This window comes from Cibotium barometz, chromosome 5 (assembly GCF_041138505.1).
Source record: "Cibotium barometz isolate CiBa-2024 chromosome 5, ASM4113850v1, whole genome shotgun sequence".
In the NCBI taxonomy this organism is placed as follows: Eukaryota; Viridiplantae; Streptophyta; class Polypodiopsida; order Cyatheales; family Cibotiaceae; genus Cibotium; species Cibotium barometz.
This window is the reverse complement of record NC_141050.1, coordinates 12,945,189-12,969,438: the sequence shown is the minus strand read 5'-3', so window position 1 is coordinate 12,969,438 and position 24,250 is coordinate 12,945,189. Positions and strand designations below refer to the sequence as shown.

Sequence of the window (24,250 nt, the reverse complement as noted above, 5' to 3'; positions counted from 1 at the left end):
AGAGGAGAGATAAAAATATCATAATTTTTTTAAAATTAAAAACCCTTCCACACATGTGGAGGTGCCTACCTCAAAGGTCCCCCTCTCCTTACCAAGGTGTCAAAAATTCATCATTTCTCCAAAATATCTCATTTTTTAGTAACATCTCTTAATTTTTAACTAATAGACCTTGTACTCAGTCAACTCTTCATTTTATGTGAGCATTTACTCATTTTTGGATTTTTTCTTTTATTCATAGGATTTATTTCATCCCAACACTTGGATTAATCCTATTGGCCCATAGGAACCTTTATTGGACCATAATCCAGAAATTTATGAAAATCTAGACCCTTAGGCTAAGGTCCCTTATATCATTTTTAATTGATTCCTAATGCACATTGGAGAATTTATTTTGAACTTTTATTTCAGGAAAATATATTTTAGATATTAGGAGAATTTTTATATCAAAAAATATCTCAATATTGAATTACTTCATTGAAATTATCTGGGGTGTTTTCCTGGTCGTAGGGGTGTAGTTTGTTCATCAATCGGATACCCAGACATGCATTTATTAAGGTCAGAAGTTTATCGTACTTTAACTAAAAATAACAAAAAAATCTTTGTAGAGCCTTAATTCGGTGTCCGTTTTGAGTGCTGTGAAATCTTATATTATGGTAAAATTGTGTGTAGATTCTAAATTTGGACTCAAAATTTTGAGATTCCAAGTGGAAATAGCTCAATCATTAAAATTTATGATTTTAAGACTATAAAAAGACCGTAAATTTAACTATCAAATAGACATATATTATTATTGAAGATGGGCATGCTACATCCTTTCCCCCTTAAACAAATCGAGATGTCCTCATCTTGTCATGAATTCGGGGTAATCTTTTAAGAGTGTAGCTTCATTTTCCCAAGTTTCATCCTCTTCAAGGTAATCTTTCCACTGTATTAGATGTTTTATAAGAGTTATATTTTGGAGTTGCCTTTCTCTAGAATCTATGATTCTACTAGGCTGTAATTCAAGGACTCCTTGAGTTGGGATTACAACTTGCTCATCATCAAGAATATGATCGAGACTGGGTACATATGTTTTTAACAAACTTACATGAAATACATTATGGACCTTAATATGGACTGGGAGATGGAGCTTATAGGCACTTCTACCTAGACACTTGATGACTGTGTCCATAATATCTTGGGCTGAGCTTGTTATATTTCCCAAGTGACAGAGAGCTACGCTTGGGTTACACCCACATAAGAACTTTATCTCCTTCCTTGAATATCCTTTCAGACCTCCTTGTGTCGACATAATGCTTTTGTCAATCTTGAGCAGCTTAAATATCTTTCTGGATAGCCCTAGAGGCTTCGACTCTTAAGGTTGGATAAGATAAATTTAGAGGAGATAAGCATTCATGTCCATAGAGTGCTTTAAATGGTGACATCCCTATGCTCTGGTGTGATAAGATGTATTATAGGAAAATTCTACTAGAGAAAGGTAGTGAATCCATCTTCTTGGCTCCGATCCACAATAGGATCTAAGAATGTCTTCAATTACTTAGTCAACTCTCTCAGTCTGGCCATCAATATCTGGATCATAAGCTGTACTAAAGCAAAGATGAGTACCCAGGGCCTGGAATAAGGACTACCAGAACTTTGAAGTGAAGTCAGAATCTCAGTCACTAACTATCCTATTTGGTAGACTATGAATCTTGAAGACCTCCTTGATGAATAACATAGCAACATCAGAATCTTTGAAGACCTCCTTGATGAATAACATAGCAACATCAGAATCTTTGAAGACCTCCTTGATGAATAACATAGCAACATTAGAATCTTTGAAGGTTTTCATTGTCAGTATAAGATAAGCTACTTTGGTACGCAAGTCCACCATCACAAAAATGGAATCATATCCTTCTTGTACATTGGGGAGACTTCTGACAAAATCCATACTAAGGCATTCCCACTTCATTTGGGGGATATCTAAGGGTTGAAGCTTCCCAAGCATCTTGACTCTTTCGGCTTTGATCCTTTGACATGAGAGACATTGCTTCAAGTATCGAAGGACATCATTTTTTAAGCCCACCCAATGATAGCGCCTCCTTACAGCATTCAAGGTCTTTGCATATCCTGGTGCCTTACAACGGGGCTATCATGAGCTTCATGTGGAGGATTAGCTTCTTTAGGGTAGTATCCTTAGGAATACATAGCTCGTGAGATTGAAGTAGAGGCACCCATCATGGGTAAAGTAACCCTTGATTAGATTTTTCTCTTTCTCTAAAGTTCCCCCTTCTTTGACTAATTTCACCATCCTTTGGTAATCATGATCATGAAATGAGACTTCTTTCACCTTGACCAGTATGGGATCATTTGGCATCAAAATTGCACTCAAGAAAGATTTGCGGCTAAGTGCATCTGCTACCACATTATCCTTCCTAGGGTGGAATTTGATGTCGAAGTCATATTCTTGTAGGATTTCAACCCATCTTCTCTGCCTCATATTGAGGTTAGGTTGGGTGTGACGATCCACTTTAGACTCTTGTGGTCAGTTACAAGTTGGAACTTGCATCCTAGGAGATAATGTCTCCATAACTTGAGGCAATGAACAACTGCTAAGAGCTCCAAATCATGGGTGGCATAGTTGGTCTCGTATTGCTTTAGTTTGTGAGAAGTATTGTAAGATTCCTCCTCAGCTTGAATAATGAAAAATCTTTTACCTCAATCCCCTATAATCATTCCCTTTTTTTGAATGCAAAAAAATATTATTTTTCCTTGTTTTTGCCTAGAGAGAAGAAAAATTCTAGAGAGAAAAATCCAATCGTCGGGTGCACAGGCATGCAGATGGAGGCCAGTGTCCCAAAAAAGGGATCCCCATCCCAAAAAGATGTCGTACACATACCCAGGCATCCGTACAACAACCGTGCAAGGATCAAAGGCTGACTACCCCAGCGTACGGTTCCCACCCCACTGGCTGCCACGTGGACACCCATGTGACACTGACCCAGAAGGTACACCCCACCTTTTGCCTACGTACAAGCATCGTCCCTTTCCCCAGAATCATGCAGCCACACAGACCGGTGTACTTTCACCGTACACCGTTCTTTGCACCCCGCTTTGCTCTCCCTTTCCCTGCACCCATATACCAGTCCCTATATAAACCCCCCAGTTCCCTCATGGGGCACCCCAACACCCCCACTACCCGTACTCTGTGCAGAGACTATACCCGACAGTCTATACCCCACTCTGTAGTATCAAAATGACGGGGTGTATATTCCCATAGGGATTTCCCAGTCTATAGAGACTGGAAGGCCGAATTCTAGATCATCACTTGAATAAAGTAAAGGAATAAGAGAGCCTGGATCTGGCTATGGATAGAGTTGAACATTGTATTTATTTTAGTTTTTTTTAATCCCTTGTTTGCTAGCATTGTTGTATCATTGTTAAGGGCAGTTTAAACGAACAGTGTGTAAGGTCATTAATTAAGGAACTTATTTATATATGTCACACAGAGCATGGCAGCAGGACTAATTAGAAAACAAAATTGATGTGTGAGTTGGGTGGAAAGTGGGAGGATGGAATGCCCTGACGGCACCATCCCATGCCCTGACGGCACCATCCCATGGATGGGTGGACCCGATTAGTTGGATAGCTTTCCAACATAATTAACTGAAAGCTCTACGTTAGGTAAGTAGGTCCATGGGCAACCCTACTCTAGAGGATTATGCTAGCAGTTATGCCTTGCATAGATGGAGAAAAAAGCGTTGTTTCTAGGAATCAAGAATAGAGCTTGCCCAAGTTAAGGTCAATCACTCTATGGGTGATTTGATTTTAAGAATCATTTAGGAGACCATGCTCCCCCTGCGGGATAGAACTAGGTCTTACCTATTAGTCGTATCTTCACATCTTTACATAGTCGAGGTGTCGATGAGTAGGAAATTTTTTCTCTTGTTAGATCTAGTAGACTATCTTAAGGTTTCCCCTATCTAGGATGGGGGGGACATTAGAGTAGAATAATCCTTTTAACTTTGTGTACACGATGGATGTGATATTCTCCATTGAACAAGAAATTCTCACATTAAGTGTAGCTTTAGTAATGCAATTAGGAGATCGAGCATCATTGACTGATCGATTGATGAGGTTAGTAAAATTAGATGAGGAAAGATTGGTCGCTCTTCAAAGTTTAGAAGCTATGCAGAAATGTAAGAAATCTTGGCATGATCACAATATAAAGATCTGTAAGTTTAAGGAGGGAGATTCGGTACTAGTCTATGAAAGTTGATACTAGATGATTTAAGAATTAGATGGTTAGATCCTTTTAGAGTATTGGAAGTGTATTGGATATTATTAATTTCTTGGTAATTTAAGAATTAGATGGTTAGATCCTTTTAGAGTATTGAAAGTGTTTGATAATGGTTGATTGAGTATACAAGATTTATAGTAGGGAGAAAATGAACCATCCAGAGTTAACAGATTACACGAGTGAAACATTATGTGACATAGGAATAGGAGTGGTTAGGTTTGTTGTTGGGAACTATAGGCGTATTTTAGATGTTTTGATGCTTTATTTTATGAATGTGTAATGATTTTATGAATGATCAAAGGGGTGATTTATGTGATAGATTTCACTTGGCTAGACATGAGTATGGAGGATGGGATTAGTGGGGAAAGTCACCATCAAGGACATTTCACTATACCTTCGCTCCAAACTCATTCTTGACATATCTTTATGCCTAGCAAGGTGACATGTGTTGTCAAACAATGTTTGTTTTTTTATTTTACTTGCAGTTTCATCTCATTACACCATGCCATGTGTGTGATCATAAGATGTTGCATGCAACATCTTTTTTGTGTTGGTGGCAGTGCTACACCTATTTCAACAAATATGGGTCTAGCTTAGTGAAACTAATGGTGGGAGTGACTCCTAAAAGAAGGCATGATGAGGATAGCATGTTTTTTCCTATTAGAGGGCCATATCAAAAGAGGATTTTGGGTCCCAAAGTTAGAGGTTGATCATTAGAGGATTAGAGGTCCCAAGTTAGAGGCTGAGAATTAGTGGATTATGGGTCCCAAGTTAGAGGCTGAGCATTGGAGGATTACTAGAATCTATGACCTTACCCCTCTTTTGAGGAGATACTATTGCCTCTTGTTTGTCCATTTTGGACTAGGGTGTTGGATTTGATAGTAGATAACATCAATGAACATATGTATTTAGAGTAGTTACCTACATTACCCATGCCATTTTATACTTTTAGATATTTGAGCCCTTGAATGACCATGACTTAGCTTATACATAGAATTTTGGGATGAGAGGAGTGGGATATTCATGTATTGATGACCATGATGCTAGAGGATAATGAGGTTATATAGGATTACACTAGTGAGGATGATAGTGTCTTAGAGATGTCTCAAAGTGAATCATTGCAGTTTCGAGAAACTGCAACCATGGGTGTCGTCAAGGGAACATTCAGCTGGTGGGGGAACGGTCGTGGGCTTATCTAGGTATAACCGTTCACTCTTGGAGGAACAAACATTCGTCTGTGAAGGTATGTAAGCTCACTCATCGACTGGACAGGTGTCTTAATGACACCAAAATAGCATATCTCTAACAGCCACCTCTAAATATTCTCCTGTGTCAACTACACAACATTTATGCTCTTTTAATTCCCATTGCTCTCATTTATAAATTAGATTTGGGAAGATTCTCAAACTAGAAGTGAATGGACGTATCTAGGGAAGGTACGGTCGTACCTCTGTGAAGTGAACGGGCATTCACTTCTGAAAAATGCAACCCAGAGTTGTGCCTAGTTTTATTCTGGTTTTTTCCTGATTTGTTTTTCTTAGTGATGATTTTTTGAAGTTTTCTTTTTATATATAGATTAGGCTAGTCCTAAGCTACTTAATAATGCAAGAAATGCCTCATTTAACCTAATATCCTAGGATTAATATTGTAATCAAGCTAACATGCAATTTTTCTATCTACTTGAAGAAAAAACCAAAAATCAATGGCAAAATTAGGGAACTTACTTGTTGCTTTCGCCTTCGATGTAGCCTCCAAAGCTCCTATTGCTCTCCCAATGCTCCATTGCAACTTCATTATTCCAAGAAAAACAAAAGGAACACAAATCAAACAAGCAACTCATACCAAATTCCTAAAATCACTAGATTTACATTCCAGATAAGTCTCTAACTTTAGAAGAGATTTTAAAGCACCCTAAGCTACGTGCTATCCCGGCAACGATGCCAAAGATGTTCACCTAGATGAACATTCTCCTTACATCATGAGAGAAGAAGAAGAGAAGAGAAGAGAGAAGATGCAAGGGTTAGTTTAAGAACATGCACTTAGCCAACCCTAAGAGGGTTAACTCCTCGATGTGAAGCCACTTTAGGGGCTCACTCCACCATCAGCTGTGACACCCAAGTGGATCTTTTCATAAGCTAGGTAGAGAGTAATGAGAGAAGGAGCTATGGAAAGCTCAACTCCTATCTCAATGCCTTCATGTGGAGGAGAGAGAGGTAGAGAAGAAGAGGACGGAGAGAAGATAAATAGCATCACCTATAAGCACACACTCACAATAAAACAAGCAAGCATGCATCAACACACAAGCTCACCACTATAACCACACAAGAGAGCAAGAGAGAAGAAGACTCAAGTGTGATAACGAAGTTGTATCCTTTTTATATTTCATTAAGTCACTTATATACATGAGCTCCTTTTTTTACAATGGTTGGCCGCCCATTAACAATTGGGGGCCCAAAACTAGTTCTCTAGCTCTATGTACACCTAGGCTTTGTAGCTCATGGTCGGCATTACACATGTCGTAAGCTCGGTTATCCCATATCTTTTTACATAAGGCGCTTAGTGCGGTTTTACATAAAAATAAATTACATGAAGTGTAACCATGCTTTGATAAAAAATGGGAGGAGTAATGTTAACCATTGTGGTTAACAATGATATGTGGATTCAAGAGCCTCTAACCACATGACCCATCATTGTGAGTGGTTTAAAGATGTCAAAAATCTGAAAAAAACTAGGTTATGTAGAGATGTGGGAGCCTCTAACCAAATGACCTGTCATGGTAAGAGTGGTTTAGAGATATCAAAATTCTTGAAAAACTAGGTTATGTAAAGACGGGGGATGGTATGACTCATCCTATTGCTCACATTGGTGGGAATGTGCCATTAGCTATGTTGGATGGCAAGATGAGGTACGTGGCTAATGTACTTCATGTTCTTAACATAAAAAAGAATTTGGTTTCTATTAGGTAAATTATTGAGCACATTTTACAGGTATGCTTACCTTGAGGACTGCTATATTGACGACTTTAACAATAAATGTTGTTTGGTTGCAAAGGAAAAAAGAGTGGGCACAATGCTTACTTTAGATGTAAGCATGTTGCTATGTTTACACAAGGTGCACGTGTTTCCGATATAGATATCTGGCACAAACGTATTGGTCATGTGAATGAGTAGCAATTGAAATCTATGTAGAATTCAAAAATTGTTATAGTTTTGCCAAAGTTTAAGGTGGATGGAGTGCATAAATTATGTGAAGCATATCAGTTTGGAAAGCAAACAAAAAATGTATTTCCACATGACAAGAATGTAAGTAAGAGAGCACTTGATGCATAAAGTATGTGAAGCATGTCAATTTGGAAAGCAAACAAAGAATGTATTTCCACATGACAAGAATGTAAGTAAGAGATCACTTGATGTGGTGCACTTAGATGTATGGGGGCCGACAAACACGGCATCAATGGGAGGATGTCATTTATTATGTATGTTTCATTGATGACCACACAAGGAAGGTGTGGGTCTACTTTATGAAAGAGAAAATTAAATTTTTTGTCACTTTCAAAGTTTAAGAATGTATTTCCACATGACAAGAACGTAAGAGATCACTTAATGTGGTACACTTAGATGTATGGGGGCCGACAAAGACGGCGTCAATGGGAGGATGTCATTTACTATGTAGCTTTCATTGATGACCACACAAGGAAGGTGTGGGTCTACTTCATGAAAGAGAAAATTAAAGTGTTTACGCACTTTCAAAGTTTAAGAATGTTGGCTGAAAAGCAAATAGCTTTACAAGTTAAATTCATAAGGTCAAATGGAGGGGGATAGTACTTCTCCCCAATGAGTGTAGTGAGTACTTGAGAAAACGCGTAATTCAAAGTCAATTCACATGGAAGTACACTCCATAGCAAAATGGTGTTATATTGAGAGAAAGAATAGGCACATTACAGAAGTTTCTCATGGATTAATGGGGCTGAGAAGAGCATGCCTCACCATTATTGGGATGAAGCAATTATGATTGTAGTTTACATTATGAGCATGACCCCCACAGCGCGGCAATGCATGGTGTGACTTCAAAGGAGAAGTATACCAACACAAAATCAGATTTTTCACACTTGAAAGTGTTTGGATGAATTGCATATGTACACATTCCTGATGAGCTACCCAAAAATGTGTGTTTATTTGGTTACTTCCTTAAATAAAAGGGGTACATATGTTATAACCCTATCACATGTGAGATGAGGGTGAACAAGGATGTTGTTTTTTATGAGATGAGAAGCTGGTTTGTTGTTGTAAAATACTCGATTACGGCTAATAAACAGGAGCAAGTGGTTACACAAAATACAGGTCAGCAAATCACATAATCATTGAGTGGACAGAGAGAGTCCTCTAGGAGTGGGTTTGTTGATAGATCATGGATAGGTTGTATCAAAAAATCATGGATTCATCTAGCAATGGGTATGTTGATAGACCATGGAGTGGCATAGGCTGCATCAAACAATCATGGAGTCCTCTAGCAGTAGGTCTATTGATAAACCATGGATTGGCATAGGCTGCATCAAAAATTCATGGGTGCTCTAGCAGAATACAAGTCAACAAATCATAGTCATTGATGAGAGTCCTCTAGCAGTGGCTCTGTTTATAGACCATGGAGTGGCACATGCTGCATCAAAGAATCATGGAGTCCTTTAGCAGCAGTGGGTCTGTTGATAGATCATGGAGTGGCACAAGCTGCATCAAAAAATCAGCCCTACACATTCAATAACAAGTGCATCACATAAAGGCAAAGAGAAGGTTGATGTGTCTCTTGGTATGTCTGAAATTAAGGACAGATCTAGGACCACACAGGTTGAGTAGGGTCAAAAACCTTGTTCAAATATTGACATATGATGGTTATGTAGCTCACCATTATGCGTGCATGGCAAAGGTTGTGCAAGAGGTTGAACCCACATGTTTTGAGGATGTTGTTGGGCATGTACATTGGGAGAAAGCCATGGATGAAGAAATGGTTGAATTGGATACAAATAAGACATGGGAGTTGATGCTTTTGCCTGAGGGTATAAAGGCTATTGGATGTAAGTGGGTCTACAAAGTGAAGCACAACTTAGATAGAAGCATTAGCAGGGTACAAGGTGAGATTGGTTACCAAAAGAGGTTATGCTCAAACCTACGACATTGATTATGAGGAGACATTCAACCCTATTGCCAAGATGGCAACCATGAGAGCTATTATTATAGTGTGGCTATGTCAAAAGATTGGGTTTTACATCACATGGATGTAAAGAATGTGTTCTTGCATGGTGAGTTGCGAAGAAGTATATTTGGAATAGCCACCTGGTTATGAGGATTTGAGTTGAAATAGCTACTTGGTTATGAGGATTTGAGTCACCCAAAAGCCTTGTATGGCTTAAAGTAGGCACCGAGAGCATGCCATGATAAGATTTGAATCACTTAGATTATATGTACAGGCTACGTAAAGCCTTATAGGCAGGTACCAAGAAGACATGATAAGACTCCACATTATCTTATCACCACTGGCTTTCATATGGAAAATGTAGATCTTTCACTCTATATGCGAAAGAGTGATAAGGGGATTGTGGTCACATCATCATCTATGTGGATGACTTGATTTTTGGGGGTGATAATGAAGAGGAAGTTGAGAATGTGAAGGGTCTCCTCAAAAACAAGTTTGACATGAAGGATTTAGGTGGGATGAAATACTTTCTCAGCATTGAGGTCATCAAGATGCCTAAGGCCATATGGTTGTCATAGAGACGATATGCATTAGACATTGTCCAAATATGGTATGGTTGGCTGTAAGACCATTTTCTAACAACAAGGCCACATTGTGCACCTTAGGTGACAACCCGAGGCTCCTCCACCCCAAACCTTGGCTTGCATGCCAGCTTGGTAATAATCAGGCCAAACATGTCTTCCCACATAATGTTATATATTCAGATACATGAAAAGCATGTCTATGCAAGGCCATTGGATAATGTTATACATGCATATATATGGGGGGCGATCAAAACTACAACAATTCAAGGTTGCAGGTATTATGTTAAATTCATTGATGATCATACTAGGAAAGTTTGGGTTTATTTCATGAAGGAGAAAAATGAGGTGTTTGCTCACTTTCAAACATTTAAAGCATTGGTCAAGAAGAAGGAGGAGATGATTGCTTTCTCCTAGTGCATGTGCCTTTCTATGCTTTGTGAGAGAGAGTGTAGAGAGTGAGAGAAGTGAGTCCTTGCAAGAAGGGGAAACAAACCTCTTGTTAATAGCAAGAGGGAGGCTTGGGATATTGGAGCTTGGAGGTCAAGGAGATCCGGCTCGAAAGCAAGGTAAGATTCCTACGATGGTTGTTGTCTATTTCGATACTTGCATAAATGAGAGAGTTTTAACAAGAGTAGAAGTGAATCATAACACATATCGACTTACGACATATGTCATACACATGTAGGCGCTTCAAATTAACCATTGTGCACAATGGTTTGTGTGACACATGCACTCCATAGAAAAAGCAATTTGTGTGATGCAAAAAGTAATTTATGCGATGCACAGTAAAAAACAAACAATTGTAACGACGCTTCTTCATACTATCTATGAAAACCTTGCAAGGCCAAAATAGGGTCCGAAATGACTTCGGATTGCTCCAAAATGTTGCAGTACGCGATGCATTTTTCCTTCACCAAAGATGGCTTCCCAAAATATGGCAATGTACTTCTTGTTGTGCCTCTTACCACCCGAGTGATGTCCCTAACTAGCAACTAGGTGATGTCCCTAACTAGCAACTACCTCGAGAGATTTGCTTGTGAATTAAAGAGAAAGGGATGGAAAATTCCTTACACTGACGGCCTATCACTACCTCTCTATTAGGACGAGTCACCTCAAGACCGCAAACACAATGGACATTCTTTTCCTATAAGAGCACCACCTTTTTGTAGGAGGACATACCCGTAGAAGCGAGAAAGTCTTGCTAGCAGGCCACAGCCAACGCCCTAGCCACACCTTGGTCATGCTCACTTTTGGTCCTAACAGGAAACCAGGGGGTGTTTGCATCTAATTAGTGAGTTGGATACCATCAGTTCTTGTTGCCAGGAAGCCACTATTGGTTGTGCTCATTTTTTAAGGAGGATAGGGTGGTCCTCCTTAATATAAAAAAAAGGCTTATCTTTGAAGATGTGACCACCGATGATTTGTGATGAGAAGTGTGTGAAGATGATGATGGAGGAGATCGTGCTCTCTGCGTATAGGGGCAGCGACTATGTGTGTCTACAAGCTATTGCTAGAGATCATTGTAGTTGTCAAGCTTGGGAAGTGTCATCGTTGTTTGTTGTTTATGTCATTGAGGTGAGAGGCTAAAGACGATGCTACACATTTTACTAAGTGTACTTAGGTCGATGCTTCATTTTTTATTTCTCTTACATGCACTACTACACGCATTGATTGCTTGCATGTGATGTTCTATGCCAACAATGTTAGGCCATTTTGATGTTCTTCTCGCTCATTTCTCTTACATGCACTACTACACGCATTGATTGCTTGCACTTGCCTGTGATGTTCTATGCCAACAATGTTAGGCCGTTTTGATGTTCTTCTCGCTCATGCCACTCTCTAAGCACTCTAAGTATGATTCCAAGGGGTTGGTGGATGCTCAAAGATGGTTGCATGGAGACTAATGAAAAGGGATCTTACTCTCAAAAATCAACACTTAACATAAAAGGATCCTAACTAAGTGATCACTTGCTTCAAATCAGCCCTTGAGGCTCTAATACCAACTTGAAAATTTACTAAGCTAGGGTAGCTTGAAATAAGTGATCACTTGCTTCAAATCAGCCCTTGAGGCTCTGATACCAACTTGAAAATTTACTAAGCTAGGGTAGCTTGAAATAAGTGAGAAAATTCATGGTTGTAAGGAACTAAATCACATGTGCTAATTATACTTAAATCAACACAATAACAACATAACCAAAGGCTTAAACTCATTGACAAATCTCACACAAAAGAGTGTTGAGAGTGATATGTGCCATCCATGTGTCCATAAATGCCCACACTCCATGTGCCACTTTTTTTTACTATTGACTTCACCTTTGACATATAACCATACAAATCAACCTTTGAGTTAGGACCCTTACCCTTTCTTCTTTCTTTCTAATGTGCATGCTTTCCCCTTTGCTCTACACATGTTGTACCCTCACACATTGCTATTTCAACAGATCTAAGGGACACCCTTCAGGCGGTGCTCTTGTTGGCGGCAAGTGCCCAGGAGTGGACGATTTGCAGCCAGTTTGATCAGAGCTTGTGGTCGCCTAAAGCCATGCCCCTCATTCAGATGCCTCCGACCTTAAATGAGGAGAGGCTCTGCCGACCATTAATATGGAACTGCCTCGATGCCTTCCGACGGAACTGCCAACCATCCCATGGAGTCACAAAGAAGCATTGCTTCTGCCCCAAAGCACAGAGGATCCTTCACCTCTACACGATAGTACGGGCCGCTCTACACACCATCACCTAGGGGTAGTAGCCGCCTAGTTGAGTGAGATTGGCCCCGCCCTCTCCCATGATGGAGGCCTAGCTCTCTGACTCTTTTACTGTAGGATTGATACGTCAGAGCTTGGTCTCCAGGGACTAGTCAGAGATTGGAGATAGCATCATTGTTGCATGGCATATATGGTGGACCCATTGGCAATGAGGCCATCGAGGGCACTCTCACCCCTCCTGTGTTGAGAGTCCATCCATTCCATATGGAGCTACATAATTCATACCATGTGTGTTGAAAGTCCATCCATTCCATATGGAGCTACATAATTCATACCATGTGTGGCTAGTGGGGGAAGCTTAAGGGAGGTTCGGATTGCATGCATAGACGGCGAGAGGCTCTTTTACACACATAGTTTGCCCGGGTCCCCTATCGGGATGGCGGCGAGATCACTTAGCATCTCGGGCCGCATGCCCCCCCCCCCCCCCCCCCCCCCCCCCCCCCCCCCCCTTCCTTGTATGAGATAGGTTCCAAGAGCAGCCAGTCATGGAGGGAACCACCCTCCCCAGTTCCTACGTTACCTCTTTGGATGGTTTTGAGCATGTACATTCAGCCTATGGCTATTTAATTTTTAACTAATAGAAGGATAAAAAAAGGATAATCAAACACGCAAACCTTTCTATGGATTATAGGCAACTTCCTGAGTGAAGTGTTTTAGCTATTCCTTAGCATATTTCCCAACATAATTGAAGGAACCAATTTTGTGAATAAAGATTCTAATTACTATCAGGAACACTTGACTACAGTCCAACATTGATGATTGACATGACTTGGTTAAACTGAGGTTTTTTTTCAAGTTCACTCCTTGTCATGTCAGTCTATTGTAATGTTTAGCGTACTATTCTTATTGATGGTCATACTCATTCTTTGTTTAAAAAATAGTGCCTCAAAAGATTTTAAGGAACCAAAAGTTCTATTAGAAGTATGCAGATTTTAAGGAATCAAAAGCTATATTGGAAGTATGCACATTGCATAGGCACATGCCTATTTTGGTATAACTTCAATAATGAGGGACTTTTTTGTGGTGTAAGGTTAACTTATAAAACCACTAGAAAGATTGGCCAAGTTGTTCAAAGGTGCAAAGGTTTTGTAAGTGTTACTTTCTCTTATTCATTCAAGGCCAATATCCTATAGTCACCAATGGGTTAGTCTCACTCTAACAACTAGTGGGAGCGTGGCTCTATCTAATGTGCGGTTGCCCAATAGCAATGACATTCAGTTTTCCTATCAGAGAGAAAAGCACCTCCATCTGAGAGAGTATCCCATTCCAGAGATTTATTCAAAGAGAACTAATCATTGCTAAGGACACTCTAATCTGATAAGCATCCACTTTTCTGCCTCAGACTTCACACACACATCAATTCGAGTTCCTCAAGGACGTATTAATACTCATTAAAAGTATATTGGTAGACTAGTTATTGATGTCATAGTGAAAAAAGGAGGGGTGGTAGGCTAAAGGGATCTGTCCAATCCCACTCGCCAGCATCCCACCGAATCTGCGTCAAAGGTCAGCCCTCCCAGAGCCAGAGTCTCCAGGATCTATCTCAGGTTTTGTCGATGTGCCAAGAGTGCTCACTCTATCTACCCCTTATATAAAAGAACCAAAACATGTGAATGGCACATGTCTTTTGACAGAAAAGCCCCTACTTTTCCCAATTATTTCAATATCTTTTTTCAACCTTAGTTAATAAGTGTCAAAAGACCCAATCCTCTAAGATCAATCCAAAACCTAGGGTCTACCCTTAGGATACTCCCATGCACCCCACTAACCTTAGTTAGCCACTAACTTCAGTTAGTTAATTCAAGGATGTAACACCTGCCCAATACAAAGCACATGCCAAGGGGTGTGGAAAATAGCCGGGTGGTTGAGGCAGCGTCCTTTCTTCTCCTGGACGCAGTTCGATTCTGGGCCACCCCAGAGACTGTCCATATCAACAAGCACGCACACACATTGCTAGCTAGGAGCTACTTATAAAAGGCTCACTAGTGCTAACAACAACGTTGAAATTGCAGTATGGATAAAGAATCTTAATTTGTTTGAGCTCACAGCATCATTATAGAAGTGCTACAACAGCCCCAACAAAGGAAGCCATTTCAGGTACTTTTACATTAACCCTACTCAAAAACATCCTGAATGGATAGTTTCTCTCTATAGACCTTGGCACACCTCATGTGTGCATATACAATCACAGAATTGTATGCTGTGTATAATCTTCAACTTGCACTGTGGATGTCCTGTGCAAGAACTGATAAGCAGAAGACATGGAAGAATGAATGTATATGATAGGGTGCCCCTGTGTTTTGTGAGAAGATTTGATCATGGGGTTCATATCAATAAGTTAAACTTCCATGTACTGATTAGAGCACGGTCTTCATAAGGTTTTTCTTGCTCGTGAGCATCACATGGCTCATTTCAGACAACTGAGGAACTAATTCAGGCTGTTGAAGTCATGGTAAAGAATGTGTTCAGCAGAGCGCTTCCGGTTTTGAAGCTGTGAGAGGGCTTCATAGCTGTTGCTGCTAGAGTTGGTAATAGCCATGGAGGAATAGTAGTCTTGAGCAATGGGGACAGCAGCAATAACCCGGTCACCATGCCGCCTTTCGAGCAATTCACCCGCGAGCCGATACGAAACATGGTTGATGCCATCATGGCCTTGTACTTTGCTCACTGCAAAGCTCAGCTTGTTGTCTTCTTTGCTCTTGTACTCACCTTTCAAGTCTTGCACATCAGAGTGCACCTCTGACTTTGCGGTGAAGCTCACAATGGAACTCCTTGGCTTTTTTACACCCCGTCGCTCATACAGCAATATGCGAGAATCAGCAGCAGTCGTTGCTTCTGCTGCAGAATTTTCTGTAATCCTTGCAAATTGGTGGTGTAGTCCAATCTCCTTCTCACCTTCATCACTAGCTTGTTCAGAACCGCGAATACTGTTGCCATGAGGATTTCTCTGAGCAGCCGATTCCGCCCTTAGATCATCACCTTCCTCCCCTGTATCATCAGACCTCTGATGTGCCGGCATTTCAGACTCCTTCGCTTCTTCCTGATACATCTCTTCCACCATTGGTTTCCACAGCCTTACACGTGCATTGATGAACCAGTTGGAAACCTGCAAACCAGTCAATGCTAAGAGAACATTATGCTAGAGCAGAAAACACTTGAAACTCAGGAGTCAGTGACGTTCCGCCCTACTTGATTACGAGTTAGCCCAGTCTGTTTTGCTAGCAAGATCTTATCTGCATCTTTCGGATACCTGAAGCAGAGGACATGCAAACATGTAGGAGGTCAGAAATAAACATAAAATAGTTGAGTATGCACACTACACATGGCCACTTTTCCTTTTTGTAGACAAAAACATGTTTATATCAAAACTGCAAAGGCATAATGGTGCCAGATAGATGGCAGGTTAGACATACGGGTGAAGAAAATGCTCAAACAACCAAGCCCTCAAAATCGAGATGGCACGTTCCGGAAGGCCCCTCTGAGGTCTCCAAGCACGCTGCTGCATCATTTGCAGTTGTTGCAAAGCTCCGAGCTGGTGCGACTGCTCTTTCTCACCCAACCCTCTGCCTGCCACTCGAATCTGACCTGCGACAGCATCTCTCAGACGGCGAAAATGCTTGGAAATAGTCTGCAACGCCAATGCAGTGTAAGATTTGGCAGCACCAAGCCCTCCTGCAGAGTCGAATGACCTTACAATTGCTTGCATTTGGTTGTAGTACAGTTTGTATCTCCAATCCACCTGCAAAGTAGCCCTGACATTTAATCAGCAAAAGACGCTAAGGTCTAGTTGGGATCTTAGACCTTTATCCTAAGGTCTAGACATCAGGGGAAAAGTCAGACCTTTATCCTAAAGTCTCGACCTTGGATAAATTAAGCAGGCCTTGCCAAGCTCCATCTCCATCCATTAATAGGATAAATATAGACGGCTTGATAAAGCAGGCATTTCCAAGAGGGAAATAATAACGGTACACCATCATAATACCTCTTCAAGCATAGCCATCAACTTTGCTTTCTTCATATGGAGTTCCTGCCTTGCCTGGGGAGTTAGCCCTGTAGCCACTGAAGTGGCTATGTCCGGACACAACGTGTCTTTCGCTGTAGACAGCTCCCATGCCATTCCTTCTTTTGCAGTCATACCTGTCTCAGACATACCTTTCATCACAGAGGTATCTGCAAGTGAGCCATGTGCCATCAAAGTCTGTGGTTTGACATGTTTTGCTGATGGACTGTTATTCTTTATTACCGCTTCAACCCTCACTGCTTCATCGAGAAGATGTTGGGCTGCTTTGAGGTACTTTGAGCCTGTTAAAAAGCCTCCAGAACCCGTCACCGTCGAGGAGACCTCCGGCTGTGCATGTGTATGCCTGCTACTCATATCATCCATATGCTTTTGGAGACTAGTTCCCAGTGCCAAATCCATGGAGGGGCTTCTTAAGAGGCTTAAGTTCCCTATGTTTGCCATTCTGTCCCCTTTATATCCACTGTCGTCGCCTGCAAAATGAGTTAATCCTGGAACTGTCACTGGTCCATCAGATTGTATGCTGTCATAATACTGCATCTGGATTGGGTGCCATTGTGATGCAAGCGACAGGGATAGACCCCGACTAGGCCCACCATCAGAGTCATGTGCATGGGTCACATTTAAGCCTCCCTTGTGCAGCACAGAGACCTGCTCATCATGGAAGGATTGACGCCCAATGTTGAAATGAGGAAGATTAGAACCCAGCTGTGGCTCTGAGGTCACAGATGTGAGCCTGGCTGCTAACAACTGCTGATTACGCTGTGTTACTTCATTGGTGGACGGTAGGAATGAATGCTCATTGGTTGTGGTCCAAGTGTATGGACTGTTGCCACCAACGCAATTTGCAAACAGACCAGATGGGCAAGTGTACATTGCTGCAAATGTGGACTGCTGTCCTAGGGAGCTATGTGAGAGCATGGGAGGCATTGGATATCCCCTACACGGATGCTGTTGCTGGCTGCCGTTGCCAGCAGAATCAGTCTGACCAATGGCTGATGCCGAATGGTTTGCGAGCATTAGATTACCTGCATTTGATGCATCTGCATATCCACCATAGCCGGGGTTCATAAGGTGGAGGGTTTGTATTGAATCGGCTTGAACATTCGATCCCGACAAATAAGCAGCCATAAAAGCTTCTTTGCAGCTTTCCACACCTTGTGCACTAAGAAAACTGCAAGCTACACCATCTTGCACTAATTACAGTAGTAGCTGTATATCCTGCCATCTCAAAGATAGCTTGAGAAACCAAAGTCAGGGGTCTAAAACCGGAGGGTAACTCTGAGCAAATCATTACTATTTCATATAATTGTGGGGTTGACAGCATTCAGCCCCTTCAGGTCAATACTCTGAAGCTGGCCATGTGTTTGTTGGTATCTAGGGTACACACACAAGAAAGGAAAAAAACACCACCCAAAAAAAACAATCAAAATAATAATAATAATAATTGTGCAATGTGCAGAGAAAGCCAAAGTTTATTTACCTTAATTTAAAGAAAAGACGCACCAGTGTCAAAAAGCATGTTTGGCTGCATCACTGAAGGCACACCTGCATGGAAATTCAATTCATAAATAAAGGAGACCCCCGCCCTCCCTCCCTTCCAAAAAAAAAACAAAAAAACCTTCCTATTATCTGGCTTGGTGCAATATTTGGAAATTTTTCCTTTTAATAAATCCTAACCAGTCAAAATTTAGAGCCCTCCTCAAAGTGATGGTAATAAAAGACCTGAAATTTCAATCCATCAACCAAAGACAAAATGATGTCCAACCAATATATTTACACAGCAAAAGACGCTAAATCTTTCTCATTAATTCATAATAATGAAGTCCAGCTCTGTTGAATATGACAAAGTTTAAGAAAATGGTTAACGTCACGCACACAATATTAAGCAAACTTTTAACAATTTTATAAAGTACTGTGAAAATTTTTAATCTCCAAAAACAAAACAAAACAAAAAAAAAGGCCACAATTATACTGCAGTGGCTATTTGGGTATCTAAGGGGCTCCTGCCTACTAGGACAAGCTGTCAATTGGAAGGCCACCTTTGTGTCAGATTCATGTATCACTACAAGGTCACCATGCAATGATACAGACTTGGGCAAAAATATTGATAACTGGAAAAACGAGAGAGAGAGAGAGAGAGAGAGAGAGAGAGAGTGTGTGTGTGTGTGTGTGTGTGTGTGTGACTACAAGGTCATCTCTATAGCATGCAATGATACAGACTTGGCCAACATATTGATAATTGGAAAAACAAGAGAGAAAGAGGGGAGTGTGTGTGTGTGTGCGCGCGCGCGCGCGCGCTTATGATTAGGATCTCACACTCCAATCTCAGACAATTAAATCTATTTGACTGGCCACAATTTAGGCAGCATAAAGCCCACCCCCTGATACAAGGAGCTTAAGACAGACAAGAAAAAAGGTAATTAAAATGCCTTTACCCTCATCAAAGCAAGTATCCAGATAAACCCATTGTCTTTTCAAGCTTTTTTTCTTTCTTCTTGGTGCTGGGTTTTTTCTTGGGGAGGGGGTGCTGTGTGTGTCAGAGAGGGGGAAGAAGAAGAAGAAGGAACGTTGGAGGGCCGAGGCAATGAAAGAGAAGGGGATGATATGACTCTTCTATTGTTGTGATGATGAAGAGGAAAGAAAAGAGGGCTCTTGAGTCGTGTGATGGGAACTTGGCCTGCCACAAACGTGGGCGATAGGGAAATCAAGGATGGTATACCCTTCTGCACAGCTGACTGCCTCTACCTATATCAGCATCGATGTAGACATGACAGAAGAAGAAGAGGAAGAACTGAACAAGAACGAGGAGGAGAAAAGAAAGCTGGTATTCTCTTAGCCAAGCGTGCGTGTGTCACAGTGCGAAATTGTAGAGAGAGAGAGAGAGAGAGAGAGAGAGAGAGAGAGAGTGTGTGTGTGTGTGTGTGTGTGTGCACTTCCATTAGATATGTACAAAATTAGAGAGAGAGTGTGTGTGTGTGTTCACACTTCCATTAGATATGTACAAAATTATGCAATTATTACCATTTGATAGATTACATAAATAGATCAAGGTTAATTGATTCCATGGTATATGTACATTACATTAACAGATGGGGGAGAGAGAGGGAGAGGGGTGAGTGATATATATATATAGAGAGAGAGAGAGGGGTGAGTGATATATATATATATAGAGAGAGAGAGAGAGACAGAGGAGTCTTTTGACATCATGGCCAAGACAAGGACCACAAACAATCCATGTGATATAATATATATATATATATATATATATATATATATATATATATATATATATATATATATATATATAGAGAGAGAGAGAGAGAGAGAGAGAGAGAGGTTTTTTGACATCATAGTAGCCAAGACAATGGACCACAAACAATCCATGTGATAGCATCGAAGTGTGAGGAGTGCGAGTTGAATTAAGGCAGAGAGAGAGAGAGAGCAAAGGTGAGTCTTTTAACATCACTAGTGGGCTCACCCTTGCTTCACACGTATATAATTCCCGACTTGATATTTCTCAAATTCCTACAATAATAGGAGCCTAGGTCTCCTCGAACCTCCAAATTGCCTCCCAAACCTCCAAATTCTTACGGTGTGGTAGCTTCGTGAAACTCTTCCTTTATATAATATATAGAGCTGGCCAAGTTAGTATACTAATATGATTCATATGACATCTCCAAAGTGCATGGAATGGAACTTGATCCTACGCTAAAATATCACACTTAGGAACCTAATGTTCCAACACACAACAGACATAGTTTTCATTTGCATTGTGTATGGGAAAAACTTCGTTACAACATAAAGTAGACCAATCAAGTGAAAACTTGACGATTTTTTAGGTAAGCTATAACAACAGGACAAATTGTATGTAGGTAGGAATGAGGGAACAAAAAATGTGATTTTACATATACATCACCATCACTCGCACTAGATGGCATAATGCATACTGTCGTCCCATTTTTTCCTACAAACTTTACAATGGTCCACCATAAGTCAAAGGAGCTTATCACCCAAGATAGAGTGCATGCATGCAAGTGTGTGCATGCTTTTGTCAATTTGTAGTAAGTTTATGTCACTATTTCTACTGACTCTTTGGACAACAAGATGTTTTTGTTGTTGTGGCCTTAATGGCTCTTTGAATTTAGGACATTAAAATTGTCTAACGTGTCCAACAAAGGTCTCAAAGATTGAGAAGGTTTTTAGAGGCCATGCGGCTACACCAAGAACTAGCTTAGGCAAACCTCTCTGAGTGATTGAGCTATGGGTGCCCTTTACCTTTATATAAACAAATATATTGAAGCTTGAAATGATGGGAGTACATGGACCAGCCTCCCAAAAGAATCAAGGAGTAAGCCAAACCCTACCTTAGGAGAATGAAGAAGTATAAATATTGAACCATTCTCATTAGTGAACAATGGCCAACTACACCCAACTATTGAACCAATCTGTGAAAAAAGAATCTCAAGATGTTGCAAAACATTCTGTGAAAAGAATTTGAGATCTTCTGGTTATCGGTGGACAGATGTATGTTTATGTGACTAGTTATCATAAGCATTTCACGTCATCCTTATTAGCTCAACAACCCCTTCACCTTTCCATTGAAGAGAGAGAGAGAGAGAGAGAGAGAGAGAGAGAGAGAGAGAGAGAGAGAGAGAGTAGACATTGCATGCATTCGTACATACATGTGTGTGTGTGTGTGCATGCGCGTGCACGCGTGTATTTGTGTTGTGGTGTAGCAGTTTACAGAAGGGTGCCAATGTGCATGGAAAACACACATGCACACACACGAACATAGAGCTATTTCAACACATGACCTTCATGGAGAGGCAGAGTTGCACTTGAGCATTTCCTTAAGCATATCAACTAAAGCGATTAAATGCATTCTAGAGTGCACACTTGTTGTTTCTCCTTTTTTCTAGCATGCAACTTCACCCAGTCTATCCTTAGCCCATTCTTTTTTCTTGCCAATCAAGTTGTCTTCTCCTAGAGCTTGGTTTTTTTTAAATCAGTGGTCTCCTCTATTACATCTTCCAGTGGGTCACTTCATGAGCATGTCTTTTTCATCTTCAGTGGGTCACTTTATGAGCATGTCTTCTCCCTAGCACACTTGTTAGTATAGGAATCAAAGTAAATATTTCTTTCATAACCTTTTCAAATGTGCTTATGTATAGTGGGCGAAGTTGTAACAATGAACTATTCATGATAAGCTACTCAAGAAATCACAATAGTTTGAAAAAATCATCACATAAACTACATAGCAAGAGGATCTAGATTAATGCTATCATATTCATGCATTCTTCTTCCATCATGTTTGATGTATCAACAAGAATCATACAAATGTAAGAACATATCTTGAAACAAAAGTAAAGCATACACATTAAAATTTTAGGGGTACCTTAGTTTTGGAAGATTTAACAACTTTGATAAATATGCATGAGTTATCTTTTACATAAGCGCTAAATATGAAATTGTCATAAGACCTTCTTGTTGTACTCAAGGTCTTGCACATTACCAAGATTTGCAATTTATCATAGACATGATAAATTTTTAAGGTCAACTTTCAATTTATGAAAAGCTTGGCTATAGAGCATTTCAAGACTAAGTACTTTCGAGAAAGGGATGGATCTCTTGAAAGCAAAAGTATAGCATTATATTTAAAAAATAACAAAAATATATTTTTACCTCTATAAGTCCTCCAAGATACTATAGCATCCTTAAAGATAAACCTTTGATGTAAAGTTATCAAAAAAGTTACCTTGAGATCTAGATGAAGAGATTCTATTTAAATGACTTGAAGTCATAAAATTTATATGATCACTTGGGACCACATAGTGAGTTTAGTGGATTCCAAGCTTTGCAATCTCTTGGAAAACACGTGGTTTCGGTGACCTTGAAAATATGTATTTTTTTATCATAATGAATCTTCATATAAATTAAAAAAGGCATGGAAGTATGCTTTTGGAAAAAGATGTCATACCTAATGATGAAACTTATTCTCCACTTATAAACCCAAAGCAAAGGAATTATGGGAATAGGTAATCACTAGAAGGGTTGCACACTATTCCTTAATTATGATAAACTTTATGACATAGACAATAAAAGAGATGAGAGAAAATAACTTACCGTGTTGGAAGGAGGGTTGACTCCACAACTTGAAGCATGGTTAAAAAGGAATATAACTATGTTCTTCATAGCCCTTAATTCATACCATAAGGAAGGAAATAATCGAGAGGAAATTTTCCTATTCCTTTTCTCAATGTCCTTTTTTCAACCTTAATGTTGAGTTCTCTCTCTCTCTCTCTCTCTCTCTCTCTCTCTCTCTCTCTCTCTCTCTCTCGTGCACGTGCGCACACACACCAACGATATAGCTTGCACTTTGTATTAAATTTTTTGAAGCAAGGATACCATTGTCTATATGCAATTCCAACCTTTTTATGCTTGCTTCAATTCAACTTTGTGCACAATGACATTTTATTAAAATGCTCACCAAATTTCCAAGTCTAAAACCCTTGTATTCTCATGAAACTCTCTCATGAATCCCCACTATCTAAAATCCCTCGATTCTCATTTCAAATTGTAGTTGCATAATGGTATATTGCCTAACTTCCGACCCAACTTCAACTAACTTGCGACCCAACTTCAATGCACCAACCTTTAATGCCACAACCACTTTTGTCAACATGTGCCAAGCTAGTGTAGTACATTAATGTGTGGTACTAGTGATTTGATGTTTCACTAAGGGAAAACTACTACATATTGCCTTTAAATAAATTTTTATGGACTTTTTCAATCCTTGTGACTTTTTGCCTTTCTTTGTTGTTACATCTACAACTTTGACCATGTATGCCATTAGTGTACCTTGCAAATTTATTTGGATTTGTGACTATCAAAAGCTACTCTAAAATGAAAAGAACTTTTCACACAAGGACGTGTTGTATTTTTTCATCTTTAATGTTTTGAACCTTGCTAGAAACTAACAATTTGTACAATGTAATAATTATGCATTAACTAGTAATGACCATCATTAAAGTGAGAGGCCTTTTTTAATTAAATCACATTTTGATCGTCGAGATAGCAAGGCGAATCATTTAATTAATGACATGTGCATGTACACACACACACACACACACACACACACATGCACGCACACATATGCGTAGATGCACAGATGCATACATTTGTGTGCATGCATGCGTGCATGTATGCACACATAAGCACACACGCATGCATGCACACACATACACATACGTATGCATGCACATGCACACGCGCGCACACACACACATGCGTGTGTAAGTGTCGATGATAAGGATCTATTTTAACAAGTATTGCATTTACAAAACCCACATCACCATCAAGGATTCTCCATTCTAAAGGAAGTAGTAGGATGAGCATTAATGTTTGTGTTTAATGA

At 40.1% G+C, this 24,250-nt stretch overlaps 1 protein-coding gene across 7 annotated transcripts; it reads right to left on the bottom strand.

Annotated features, from left to right (window-relative positions):
• Positions 1 to 14,815: 14,815 nt before the first annotated feature.
• On the bottom strand, positions 14,816 to 19,520 carry LOC147638075 (uncharacterized). Of its 7 annotated transcripts, XM_086797952.1 has the most exons (7): positions 19,272 to 19,302; positions 18,514 to 18,558; positions 18,317 to 18,381; positions 16,798 to 18,210; positions 16,229 to 16,554; positions 16,005 to 16,065; positions 14,816 to 15,921 (listed from the first exon to the last, which is right to left on the bottom strand). In XM_086797952.1, the coding sequence occupies exons 4-7, from the start codon at positions 17,962 to 17,964 to the stop codon at positions 15,244 to 15,246; spliced, it is 2,232 nt and encodes a 743-aa protein (XP_086654078.1). In that variant the 5' UTR covers positions 17,965 to 18,210; positions 18,317 to 18,381; positions 18,514 to 18,558; positions 19,272 to 19,302; the 3' UTR covers positions 14,816 to 15,243. The 7 variants fall into 7 exon arrangements, with proteins under 7 accessions (XP_086654078.1, XP_086654076.1, XP_086654080.1 ...); XM_086797950.1 differs by lacking the exon at positions 18,514 to 18,558 and having other exon boundaries at positions 19,272 to 19,520; XM_086797954.1 differs by lacking the exon at positions 18,514 to 18,558 and having other exon boundaries at positions 18,340 to 18,381; positions 19,272 to 19,447.
• Positions 19,521 to 24,250: the final 4,730 nt, after the last annotated feature.

Coding starts and splice junctions, on each gene's coding strand:
- LOC147638075 (XM_086797950.1), bottom strand. CDS start 17,964: ATGGCTGCTTATTTGTCGGGATCGAATGTTCAAGCCGATTCAATACAA. Junction 16,066..16,228: donor TTTGAGCATTTTCTTCACCC/GTATGTCTAACC, acceptor CCTCTGCTTCAG/GTATCCGAAAGATGCAGATA. Junction 15,922..16,004: donor CTGGGCTAACTCGTAATCAA/GTAGGGCGGAAC, acceptor ACTGGTTTGCAG/GTTTCCAACTGGTTCATCAA.